This window comes from Pterocles gutturalis, unplaced genomic scaffold (genome assembly GCF_000699245.1).
Source record: "Pterocles gutturalis isolate BGI_N339 unplaced genomic scaffold, ASM69924v1 scaffold871, whole genome shotgun sequence".
Classification (NCBI taxonomy): Eukaryota; Metazoa; Chordata; class Aves; order Pterocliformes; family Pteroclidae; genus Pterocles; species Pterocles gutturalis.
The window spans coordinates 21,392-34,581 of record NW_010099880.1 but is presented as its reverse complement, the minus strand read 5'-3'; the positions used below and the strand labels follow the sequence as shown (position 1 = coordinate 34,581).

The following is a 13,190-nucleotide window of genomic DNA, read 5'->3' as shown; positions in this document are numbered from 1 at the left end:
ATAATTGTAAACATTTCTGTGATGCCGTCTGAACAAAATTATATGAAGAACGTAATCAGCGTTTATCACCCTACACTCGTTACACCGCCTCTTTTTTCCCTTGCAGGCTATCGACGACCAGCAGCTCACTGCTTGGAATGAACACCAGCGGCTCGGATGAGTATTTCCAGTCTGCAAACCATGCGGAGCAAACTTTCCGCAAAATGGAAAATTATCTGCAGCAGAAGCAGCTGTGTGATGTTCTTCTCATAGTGGGAGACCAAAAGATCCCAGCTCACAGGTATGTTTCCCAGTATCATTTACATGGCTTCAAAGCCTGAAATTTCCAAACGTGAGGTCACTTTCTGCCTGCCCTGGTTAGTTATGAGTGAATGGTTACTGTAATTAGGACACCAACTAGAAATGGAATAAAATTATGCAATCAACGTTTCATATTAATTATTTCAAATAGAATGAAATTCAAATATGAACCATTAATGTTGTCCATCTTCCCTTCTTGCTGCTGTCAAACTAGAGCAAGATCAGTGAAGAAAATCTGCCCAAACAAGCACTGGGGGGAGAAAATTAGGTTACTAATTGCCCTTTTAACTTAATTGCTCGCTGCTATAAGATTTGAATGCTATGCTAAAGTTTCTATTGCACACGCAATTTATTATATAATAATCCTGAGTTTCACGCTTGCTACTGAGATTATGAAGTAATTTGCAGTCCTCCTAAAACGCTTTTCTTTCCAGGTTGGTTCTCAGCGCAGTGTCTGATTACTTTGCTGCCATGTTTACCAATGATGTGCGGGAAGCAAAACAAGAAGAGATCAAGATGGAGGGAGTAGACCCCGATGCACTGAAAGCTCTGGTGCGCTACGCCTACACAGGTAATTCTTCCTCCATTACCTGCATCAGTGTTGTAAAGGAAGAGAAAATCTGTTCAATGCATACATAATTCCCACTTCCTTCCTTTCATACTACTACATAAAGACATGCAAAAGTCATGCATATGTGATGTAAACCTTCCTCTAGAGAGGATGAATAAATATTACTGGTTTATATAATAACTTATTCTAGAAGACATGCAGAGAAGTTAAGATATAAATTCATACAGGACATCTGTCTCTAACTAGATATAAATTATTTTAGGAATAATAATGAGAGAACATATTTTGCCTGTTGCCCACTGCATGTAGTGACACAGAAGAGTGTAGTATGAATATTCCTGTCTGGGAAGATGCAGAAGGGGTTTGCCCAGAGCAGCAGTTATTTGGCTCACTCAAGGCTCCTGTGCAGGAATAATCATAGGAAAACAGGAATATGATCACACCCATGAGAAGAACAACTTTTACCATGAGAAAGTGCCACCACATTCTGAAAATGTTCACTTATGTTCTCTTGAAAATTTTAGAGACCTTATCTTAATGAAACTAAACATTTTAACACCCGAATGCTGTATATATATTTTTTTCCTAACTTATTTTCTCCCATTTTCAACATTTACCCCTGTATTCTTGAATCCGAAGCAGTTGAACCAAATAGCCAAAAAGAACAAGACGGAGAACTGTGAGATCCCTTTCATCTGTTCTGTAGTGAACAGGGAAAAATGCTCTAGAACATGACCACTATGTTAGTGTATACTGCAGTTAGAAACATCCGGATCATTCAAACCCATGCAGGTTCTGGAAGTCTGCAGGTTCTGGCACTTGGCAATCCTCCCAATGCAGATAGTGGCTACGCCGGCCAGAAAGGGAAAAGGGAAACACTTTTTGCCCTACCAACTTTTGCAGTTCTGTGATCAAAGAATGCCCAAATCTCAAAAGGAGAAAATGACTCCCCCAGAAGTAACAACACTTAACTGACCAGAATAACAGCTTTTTGAATTTATGAACACTTGCTCGTGAACTGATCCATCCCCTCAGTGAACCGCTGTTATCAACAGCATTCACCAAATCCTTGTCATCCGATGTCCCACACAGGACATTGTTTGCTTTAGAATGAAATAACACAATGTCGATACTGAGACAGGGAGGCTGGAAGATGTATCACAGCTATCTATCGATACTTTTATAGTACTTTAAAATAAATGCGCTTAGAATACTTTTCTAAAAATCAAAGTAAAACAAACTCCTCGTTATATTCACCATATTGGCATTAGCATAAATGTTAAAAATAGGAGATTCTTCACTTGCTAGGTTGGGCACTTCACAAATCTGGACTGTTGCACAAAGAGAAACCTCGAGAAGGTGAAGCAATCTGCAACTTGGATCGGAAACATAAGTTTCTACACACCAAATAGACCCCGTTTGTGGGTACAAACAGGGGGAGAGGTAGAGGGGGTGAGAAGGAATGCTGTGTGACACATATAACACACTGATGTTGTGGCACTGAATCAGCGCACATTACCCAAGAAATAGGTGAGTACAAGTGCAAAGAAGCAAGTGGTGGGCTGCTTATTATCCACATCTATCTCAAAATCATCCCACTTGATTCAATTTAATCTCTTTCAGTTTACTTAATGCAAAACCAGATGAAAGAACACCTATTAGACTACAAAAGCAAACGGCAGACTATGAAATAGTGCAAGTTTGCTTGTGAAATCAAGACTCCCTCTTTGATTTGTGGCATTACATTCAATGTTTATTCACAAGGACATGTACCAATTTCACTCTATACGTTCAGTAACTATTCTAAGTTGTATAGTAAAAACCAAACCCAAACATTGTCCTGTTCTGCACCCTGCCAGCCCTTCCTCATGTCTTGCAGAAGTTGGAAGGTGTTATTTAAATTCCAAATCGAGGGACGTCAGGAGGAGATGGAATTGTGCTAAGACTGCTGCAGACTGCAGTGGAAAACTTGAATTTTCCTACTGCCTCTGTCACAGGTTTTCATGTGATAATAACCAAGCCTCTAAACTCAGTGCTACTTTTTTCCTAGATAATGAAATATAAATGTGACTTTCAGAGATGAGAGCTCTAGCTTTCAGAAGTGTTCACATATTCTACTGAAATAAGTCAGAAGTGAACTTTTGGGCAAGAAACCTCTTACAGTTCTAGTCTGATTATAATTCTGACTGAGATCTCTCAGTACCACCCTTCTCCATGTGCCAAGTGGAGATGGTGCATGTCATCCTTTCACAGAAGAAGCTGGAAAAGAACTTAATGTTTCTGAGGCAATTGGATGTTGTAATGATAAATGGAAAATGCAGTCATAAAACCCCCCCATAGTTCTTTTTTTTCAGAATAGGATTTTAGTGCTGGGTATCAACTAGGGAATTGATCCATCCACTAAGCAACGTAATGGAAGATCTTAAAATAACACCTTCCACTCTATCTATGACCGTAACAAAATTCTCACGTCATGTAATAATTTTATTAAAAAAGTAAATGCACAGGTAGGTGATGGAAGAAATGAGGTTTCCTGCACACACTTCTGGCATTTCCTAGCTCTTGATACTGAAGTTCTTGTGTGTAATATAAACTTATGGTATATATTTTTATGAATTAATATATGAATTTTAGGAGGGTTTTTCTCTAATCACGCTTTTCTTTTTATTTTACTTTTTTTTTTTTCCAGGCAAAATCAGATCTAATACTGTTAAAGCTACAATAAAAATGTTCCAATGGTTGTATTCAAAATTCACCAAATCCTTGAAGTATGTTAAAACATGTTTAAAGAATATTTCAGCAAGAAAGGAAAATGAATTTGTGAATGACGGGACACTTCTTTCCAAAATTTTTCAGAGGAGGAGAAAAACTGGGGAGTGGGAAGCTTGCAAGTAATACAAATACAAAGAAAATTACTGAAAACTTTTTTTTCCCCCTTATATGCAAACTGCACAGGTATTCTAGAGTTAAAGGAAGACACTATAGAAAGTTTGCTAGCTGCAGCTTGTCTTCTCCAGCTCTCCCAGGTTATTGACGTGTGCTGCAGCTTCCTCATGAAGCAGCTCCATCCTTCCAACTGCCTGGGGATCCGCTCTTTCGGAGATGCTCAGGGCTGCGCAGAGCTCCTGAAGGTGGCACACACGTACACTATGGTGAGACGAAAGATCTAACTGCTTTGCAATGATCATGTTAACACAAGTGGGAATATTCTCTTGGAAAGCACGTGGGCTTTGGTGAAGCAGAGCCAGCGGAGGGGGCTCAGGGCTGCTGCTCTCTCCAAGACTAAGGCAGTGGCTCTGCTCCTCCTGTGCTGGCAGGGTCACTCTGTAAAGTCCCTGCTGTGGGGACATCTCAGGGCAGTCTCCAAAGGGAAATTTAAGAGCGATGACTGTTACAGAAGTATTGGAAGGAGAGAAAAGCATTTCCCATTTCAGAGTTTTGCCTTGTAGAAGGGCATAGTTATTGAACTTAAATTTGCAGTGTGACTTGTACGAATTTCTTCCAAAAATGTAATAGGGCCTCAACACAGCAGATGTCAAGAGGCAAACAGCAATGGCCCATTCTTACGCTTTTGATTCAACACAAAGAAAATTCTAAAGCTGATTTTAAGGTGAGACACACATAAAAAGAGACAAAATAAAGAATGTATGGGAAAGATTTGGAATGCTAAAAAGAAGCACATCCCTGACTGGAGGATAATCCTCCGCTGGCTTAGAGCAAGAAATGAATATTCAGAGCGTGGGAAACAGAGAAGCAAGATAGCTTGCTGTGAAACCAAATCAAGGGATAAATATGCAGAAAAACAAGATGTGCTATAGCAAGTTCAAACACAAAAAGAATTGCAATGGCTACAGCTAAATAGATATAAAAAGAACTACTTGTTAGGAGATACATGGCAGCTTTATGCTTGAAATATTAGCGTAACGTGTCAAAACCAGTTTAGAGGCTTCATAATACTGAGAGCACTCCAGCAAGAGATTGTGCACTTCCACATGCTGAAGTAAATGTGAGTGGCATGTGCAGATTGAGGGCACTGGTTGTGCTCCCTCCTGTCATACTAATGAATGGTTTTTTGAACAGCAATCTAGATTCCTTTCATATTCTAAAGTTTGAAGAAGGACATTTAAGCTAGAGGTTCACTCAGCCTCTATATAAGAGTTGTCCTTGCTGCTCCACACCATTTCATACTCAGCCAAATCAGGAACTTCTCCCCTCCACTGTTGCCTCTTTCCTCCCACCAACCCTAGCACACAGGCATCAGCTTTAAGCATTTAAAATTTACAGTCCAGATTTCTGCAAAACTGAAATAAAGTCATGTAATAAGACATATGACTTTATGACGCCAGACAATAGGAGAGCCTTTTTTGGTTAGACTTTTTAAACCATTTGAATCCTGTAGTCTTCCCCTGAGTTAGACTTTTACTATTATTTAAAACTGTGTCACAGAAATGCCAGCTGGGTCTTTGAGAACACTGTCTAACGTGAGGGATTCGTGGTGAATCTGCGAGATGCAGGAGCGTTCTGCGTATATAGCCCATACACTACGTCTTCCTGAAAACAGCCAGGAGCATTCCCACCTCTAGAACTACCACCTGCATCTTGTGTGCAACACAGATTGAAAGCGCTGCCAAGAAAGAGGACCTCATATGCCATAAAACCACCTATCAAGTCTGCAGCTACTTACAGTTTACAGACAGAAGAGGAAATCTGCACCTCTTTGAAATAACCTTAAAGAAAATTTTATTTTAAACCCTTTAAGTGATTTAAAAAAAATCCTTTGAGTATAAGAGATCATAACAATACATACACACTTAGTGTTGTGGAAGAGGATAAATCAAACATTGTTTTGTTTCATGCCAACCTCAACCTCTTGAAAATACATACCTGGGATTTAAACATTTGCAGAAGGTAATCAGCTATAAACACCACATTCATTCAATAAAAACAGACACAATGGAGACCTTCCCCTTCAATTACTTTAGCCATTGATGCAAAGTATTAACAGTTTCCTGCCTGGTATCTTTTCGTGCAGATAGAGGTTGTTCTGATAAACATCTTGTGCTATATTTGTAACTAAATGTGGACTGGCCTTCCTGTTCCTATTCCCTGAATGCGTATATATATATATAAAAGCAAGACACACATAACAAAGTTATCATCGTCTTTAACCACTGATGCTGCTATATTTACATGCTTGGTACTCTTAAAAAGAGTTATAGAAAGCTAAGGAACTACTGAACACAAACAATACAAATATCAGTTACTGAAATTTCTTCCTCTGCCCTATTTCAGTTGGGTTCCCAAATAAAATATATTACTTCCAAGTACCTAAATGGAAATGAATATTTCAAATACAGACATTAATTCCTACGTGTATTTTTTTGCAAGTAACACAAAAAAACCCCTCTCTGTTAACAATTTTTTTTTCCCTTTGAATTAGCACAAGCGAGCATTAAATGAAAAATAATGTATTTTAATATCAATTCTAATATTGTTGTAATTCAACCGTATAATTTTTTTTAATGAAAAATAATTATTTGAAAGATTCTAGGGATTTAATATTCATGGTCATTTCTGGAGCTCGTGAGTTTTATTAAAGCAATAGCTTAAATACTGAGACCCCTTTGGTGGGACTTGTCCAATTTTTTATTGCCCCAAAAGTACAGTTAGAACATTGAGTTTAATTTCCCTTGCTGTATTTTCTGCTACTAAGAGTGGAGACACACAGCCAACACCTGCCACAAGGATTGGAAGATTTCAGTGCAATTTGCTTAAAACTTTTGAATCTGATTGTAACAGAAGTTACACAGCTTATTAGAATGCCCACTTGGCATTCTTAAGGTACACATTATATCTTCAATTGTTTTTCTGTTAAGCTGCAGTATTAAGATCACACTGATGGACAAAACTGCCAGTGGCAAATGCCTAAGACAGGCTGACAAACACATCTGTAAGCATGGCAGTGTGAGGAGGATTATTATTCTTCAATTCTGCAAGAGCAAGGCAACAAAAAGCAACCAAAAATCTCCCTTAAATGGTTGAAGGAGAGTCAGTGATCTTTAGAATATATATTGCATTTCCCTGTAGCGTAGAACAGATCAGGAATGAAATACATGCAAAGCCTACAATGTCTAAGAAAATGTTATTTTCAAGGTGTGGAAATCATCAGTGCATTGCAATCTTTTTTCTTTTTAGGAACACTTCACAGAAGTAATAAAAAATCAGGAATTCCTTTTACTCCCTGCTAATGAAATCGCAAAGCTCTTGTCTAGCGACGACATCAATGTTCCGGATGAAGAAGCCATATTCCAGGCGCTGATGATGTGGGTGAGGCACGATTTGCAAAACCGGCAACGAGACCTAGGAATGCTTCTGTCTTATATTAGACTGCCTCTACTTCCACCCCAGGTACGAAAGTGAAGGGCTGTCAGGGAACTTAACTACCAAGGGAAATGCTTGCCTCAAGCATCATTCAGGCAGACAAAGGAGTTCTGCGGGAAGGTTCTGGTTTTGGCTGGGTTTTTGGGTGGAGGCTTTTTGCCCCCCCCCCCCTTTTTTTAAACTATATAGTAGGTATGCTTATTTTTTTGCAAAGACAGATGAAAAAAACCCCCTCATTGCCAGCATAATTACTAGGCTCAGAATTACCTCTCTAAAAATGCCAGTCTAACGATATTACAAAAGGCCAGTGTTTCTTTGTTGGGTAGCAAAGCAGTAGTTTTCCTCTAATAACACAGCAACTTCGATACCATGCAAAGATAGTTATTTAGATTTACCAAACTGCAGGACAGATAAGGCACAATACTTATTTTTTATTGCCATTAATTGTAGACAAAAGCAAAAGATTATTTCTGAGTGTTCTGAGCACTGACATTACTTGTGTTTTAAGACTGAAAGAGACACTTAATCAAATAAGTTCCAGAAAAGGACATACTGGTTTATGATAAGCTGACACTGTTGTATCTATGTCATATCTATATCAGAATCTATATATGTCATCAGAAAAGCTTACAGGAATATCAAGACTGTTGGGATACTACAGCTATTTTATGGATCTCCATGACTGAAGTTGCAAAGGTTCAACTTTTGATAAAGTATCAAAGTTTTCCAAAGTTTTTGGAAAAAATAAAGCAAAGACATCACAGTTAAAGCCTTTTTTTCCTACCTTTATATTGTTTTGCTTGCATCAGAGTTTCCAGAAAAGCTTGAGTGAGAGGTGAACTGAAAATGAATGTTTGTAGCTACAAATACTTAAATTATTAAAGTACATACAATTTTAATGATTTAGATAGACATAACATCCTCACTTTTCATTTCTTAGTTACTAGCCGATCTAGAAAATAGCCCAATGTTTACAGATGACCTAGAGTGTCAGAAACTTCTTATGGAGGCTATGAAGTACCATCTGCTACCGGAAAGAAGGTCCATGATGCAGAGTCCTCGAACTAAGCCTAGAAAATCTACAGTGGGTGCACTTTATGCTGTAGGTGGTATGGATGCCACTAAAGGTAAGTTCAGACACTAATTTAATTGTGTTAATTAATTGTATTACAAACACCCAGAGAATATATGACAATTATGTAAAGATTTCTGGTAGGAAAACAGCAATTTAGGGATGAAAAAGAAGGAAAAAATATGGCAGAACACAATCCTATGTGTTAGATATTCTTTCTTCTTGCAAGAATCATGTTTTTAAATGATTTACATACATCTTGAAGTGCAGACTAAAGAAGTTTGATTCAGATGGTGATTTTAAAATTAAATTTTGTAAGAATTCGGGAGTATAGTTTGACTCTACAGATCAGAAGAAAAAATTAATATTAAAAATATTTCAAGATTTGTTTAATGTTGGTTTCGAACCCTGTGCTCCAGTTATTGACAAAAGTTAGAAGGCTGGAAAAATTTTTAAAGATGAGGAAAATAAAACTAAAAAAACCTCTTAGCTAAAGCTTATCAATCCTTATAAAATTTCAGATGGAAAGGTTTGCATTTTTTCATGAGTGCAACAGTGTGAGCAGCTTTTTTTTCAGGACTTCATATATAGGTTTTTTTTTTTTTCAGGTTTGTAGTTGAAAGTTAAATGTTATAAATGTATTCCAGCATTTATTAGTTGATTTTCACAACTGCAATCAGCTTACATCTTTACCCATTACAGTATTCTATGTAGTAGGTAGCATATTAAATAATTTTCTACAGGAACCTTAACTTCAAACCCTTGGAGCCAAAGAACTATAATTAAAGTTTAGCAACTTGCTGAACAGCATCACTTTCAGCTGTGTGAGTTCACTTTTAACAGAATCCCAAAGAAGCTAATCCATTTCACGGTTTGCCAAAAGTTGCCAATGACTAAGTTTTCCTATATGAGGGATCTTGCAGTGCTACCTTACTACCTCTACGCAATAAAATCGAGGGCAAAATACACATTATCACCATCACAACACGAAAACACTCATCCCTGGGACAGTTTAGCAATATGGAGTTAAACTGTAGCAATTAGTATAGTTTTATAGTGATACTGATTATTTATGAATTATATAGAACAACCAAGAATTCAAGGTAACCTTTAACCTAACTTCTACCACAATAACAGTAAAATTTTCTAATGGGTTTTTCTTCGTAAAGATTATGTAAAGAAAGAGCTATTTCAGTCAACATCTGCCCTTCCTGTTGGTGCCTCTTTTACTTATTACCTTGGGATAAAGCCAATTGTTTGAACTTTTGCCTTTTGATGGTTCAGAAGAACAGCACTTCCTCTCCTCCCTGCTGTCCTCTGCAGCTCTGACTCATATCGTGAGCCTGTGCTGGATCGTAAGATAAAGGAAACAGCACCTAAGAGACTCAGATGCACAAGGAGAACAGCTCTGAGAGGAGAGGAACTGCCACCCCTGGCAATAATCTGCTTTCTGTGATAAAGAAAACTCTCTGGGAATGCCCGGTTTGGCTTTGTGCTTATCTCAGGTGGTATATGAAGTCAAATCTCAACTTTAAATGATGAAAAGAAGATCAAAGAGCCACTTTTGGGCTGGTGTTTTGAAAAACGTGGATGTGCCTAAACCACATTGACTTTCAAAACCTACCTTCAAGCCTCTGTAAAAAATTACAGCCTACAGAGGATGTATGAACACACTGTAAAGCTTAATGTATTTTTCCTGTTTTTCAGTTAGTGTGTCAGACACTTCTTTTGAAGCTCAGAGCTTTGGGGCACTCACATATTAGCATAGAATAAATGAGAAGAAATCAAAGCAAAGAAGAGCAAACAGACTAACGAAATGGAAAGAACAGTCAAAGAAACCCAGTTGCTCAAAATAAAAGACATGAAAGGGGAAAAAGTAGAATTTCTTTCTGTTATTGCAGGTGGATCTGGTAGTTTCTTTCCCACTTTATGCATCTGGAGAAGCTAGAGGAGAGGAAAGCTATCACGAGATAAGCTCCTATTTCACTGAAGTTATTAAGTACAACAGATGGTCTCAAGCAGATTCTACCTGTGAAAACATCTCTAAACCAAATACTGCCTTTCTTTTCTGCTTTATCACATGGTTGTTTTGCCGTCGAAAATCCTTCATTAGCCACTTACTGCCTATTGTCATTCTCAAAATAGTACCTTTCTAGGATCAGGCAGGACATCAGCTCTGTTTTTCTCATCTGGTCGCCTTCAGCTGAGCTCCTGAGTGCACTTGATGTGCAACTGGCAGTTGCTTCTGTTACCTTGGTCGTTACTCAGCCATCTCCCTGCGGTGCTCAATCAGCTCTCAAAGGAGCAATTACGGCTGCTGAGTGACTGGCAGGAGCCGGTGCACAGAAAAGTGTCAGTTTTGAATGGCAGAGAGCTAGGGCCTTACGAAGAGTGGCAGGAAAAACATTACCACAAGTTCAGTGACCTGAAAAAATTGAAAATGCAGCTTAGATATTACAGCAGACAAGCCGTTACTGCCAGGCAGCTGCAAAGGTGAACTTCAAGAAAGCTACCTGTGGGAAACAAGTGTGTGCTCACACACAACTCAGCCTTCTGCCTGTCTCCATCAGAAAAAGGAAAATATCCAAACTATTCATGAACATGCACGCCCAAGTCCTGCCACGACAGGCAGACACACAGATACATCTTCAGGTTTTGACATCACTGTGGTTTAAGTACAAAAATGGTTAAAGAGTATGTAGTTGTGAGGTACCATATATATAAGGAATTTTTAAAAAAACCAAACAAAACCCAACACCATAAAAACCCTGCCCTCATGGTATTTGAATAACAGATTTAACTTGTCTCCAAAATTTTCAGTATTAAAAAAATTGCTGGCATTTAATCCTGCATCTTCTTGCCCCCAGTTTATTCTCATAAATTTGACAATCATATACTCATGCAATTAATGTGGCTTTCTCACTAGGTTTGCATTTCATAACTGAAATTCTCAGGGAGCCACAGTAAAAGTCCACACGCAGAATGCCAATGTTTTACAATTCAATAATGTTCAGGTTTGCACTGACTGCTGGGTACTGATCAGTTCACGGTTAACTCATAATCCTTACCTTTTCAACAGGTACCACCACAATTGAAAAATATGACCTTAGGACTAACAGCTGGGAACAAATTGGTACTATGAATGGCAGACGGTTACAGTTTGGAGTCGCAGTGATTGACAACAAGCTCTACATTGTGGGAGGAAGAGATGGTCTGAAAACTTCCAACATTGTTGAATGTTTCAACCCTGTCACCAAAGTCTGGACTATAATGCCTCCCATGTCAACACACAGACACGGCCTAGGTAGGAGGTGATCTTGCTTTTTAAATACCTTGGATTACATACAAATAGATTTTGATTGACACAAACACTGTTTACATAACTTTTTAAAGCATTTAATAACATGCGGCAATATTAGTAGAAGATATTTTTCAAAGATAGAGTTACCTATTGGCATAGTTTTATGACAGTGATATTTACTAGTACTCACCTAGCTTGCACCGGTCTTCCAGAGTTGATTGTGCTTTTTAGAAAATTTCCAAAATATAAGCAACAGTGAAAATAATCATCTCTTCACCCAATTTAGTGGTCAAGAGATCTGTTTGCAATACAATAACAACCTGATTGAGTTAAGCCCATAGGTCCCAAACACCTCTGAAAATCAGATCAGAGAATTACACTGAAGAAAACATTGCAGTAAGGGAATAAGTACAACGTCACTAATTTTAATGCTGTAATTACAAGTTTTAGAGAGCTCTGCCATGGCTTAGTATCTATGGGTCTTTACAGCACAATAATCCTTAATATTATTCACAATAAATGAATAATATGAATATGAAACCTAGAATTTATTTCTGGAATTATAAAAAAAATAAGTTTGCAGTCAGGAAGACTGTAAGGGAGGGAATACGATGATTTCTGAATGATCTATGTATCACAGTTCTGACGAAAAAGCTGTCTTAAGTTTACAGAAACAGGCATTGCTTGAAATTTTTGGTAAGTTCAAATGACAGAATATTTTTATTTTGATGACTAATAGAAAAAGGTTGATCCAGAATCATTCAGGAAACCACTGTGGCCTATATCACCTTCTCCAATGCTTGGTGAAGAAAGTATAGTGTAGGGTTCTTACCACCTAGTCTGTCAAATTTATAAAAGCAAATACTGGTAGGTAGCAAAGGGAAAGAAGATAAAACAGATTAAATAATTCTCACTGGAGCCTTTATAATTACCAACTGCAGGGGCATCATTCTGCCCAACAAGTAGGTCACAGCAGTAAGTTTGAGTGCCCAAAGTTAGGCTTCTATCTGTGCACCCACCTGGTTTGCAGAGCTGCCTCACACTTCCAGCTCCTATGAGCTTCAACATGATTTTGTGGGGAGTTCGCACTTTTGCAAAAATCAGGCCATGTATTTTAAGCTTGGAAAGACAGATTTAGAAAACTTTTAAGCAGCTTTCACACGTTTTGCTTTACCTAACAAAGGAAGCAAAGAGCAGTGGCAGCAGCAGCTCCCCAGAGGGGAGGCACCAAAGCCCTGCTTTCTGGAGAAGGACAATGACACGAGTTATGTCCATGCAGAGCTTTGCAGAGACAGCCAGGTTCACTCTCCTGGGCCTCAAGGACAACACACACAAGCTAGCTCTTATCCAAAAGTGTGCTCCCCTCACAGGCATTAACATGTGATGGTACTTTAGCTGGTAAGGACAGCCAGCTGCCCACCCGCTCAGGGTTCACGCTGTTGGGACTGGAGAGCTCCAGCTGGCTCAGAACGAGGATGGGTGGCTGGTTTGGCTATGTTTTTAATTGCCTGGCTCAATTTTTGCCTTTATTTGAAAGAATAGCATTGTTTCTCAATTAGGGGCTC

At 38.4% G+C, this 13,190-nt stretch overlaps 1 protein-coding gene across 1 annotated transcript in view; it reads left to right on the top strand.

The window, feature by feature from the left end:
- Nucleotides 1–13,190, top strand: part of KLHL4 (kelch-like family member 4) — a 36,575-nt gene that overhangs the window by 17,449 nt on the left and 5,936 nt on the right. Inside the window, exons 2-7 of the mRNA XM_010077444.1 lie at nucleotides 107–280; nucleotides 735–871; nucleotides 3,827–4,023; nucleotides 7,067–7,279; nucleotides 8,193–8,379; nucleotides 11,404–11,628. Of these exons, the coding sequence (XP_010075746.1) occupies nucleotides 107–280; nucleotides 735–871; nucleotides 3,827–4,023; nucleotides 7,067–7,279; nucleotides 8,193–8,379; nucleotides 11,404–11,628 (1,133 nt within the window). The remainder of the gene's footprint in view (nucleotides 1–106; nucleotides 281–734; nucleotides 872–3,826; nucleotides 4,024–7,066; nucleotides 7,280–8,192; nucleotides 8,380–11,403; nucleotides 11,629–13,190) is intronic.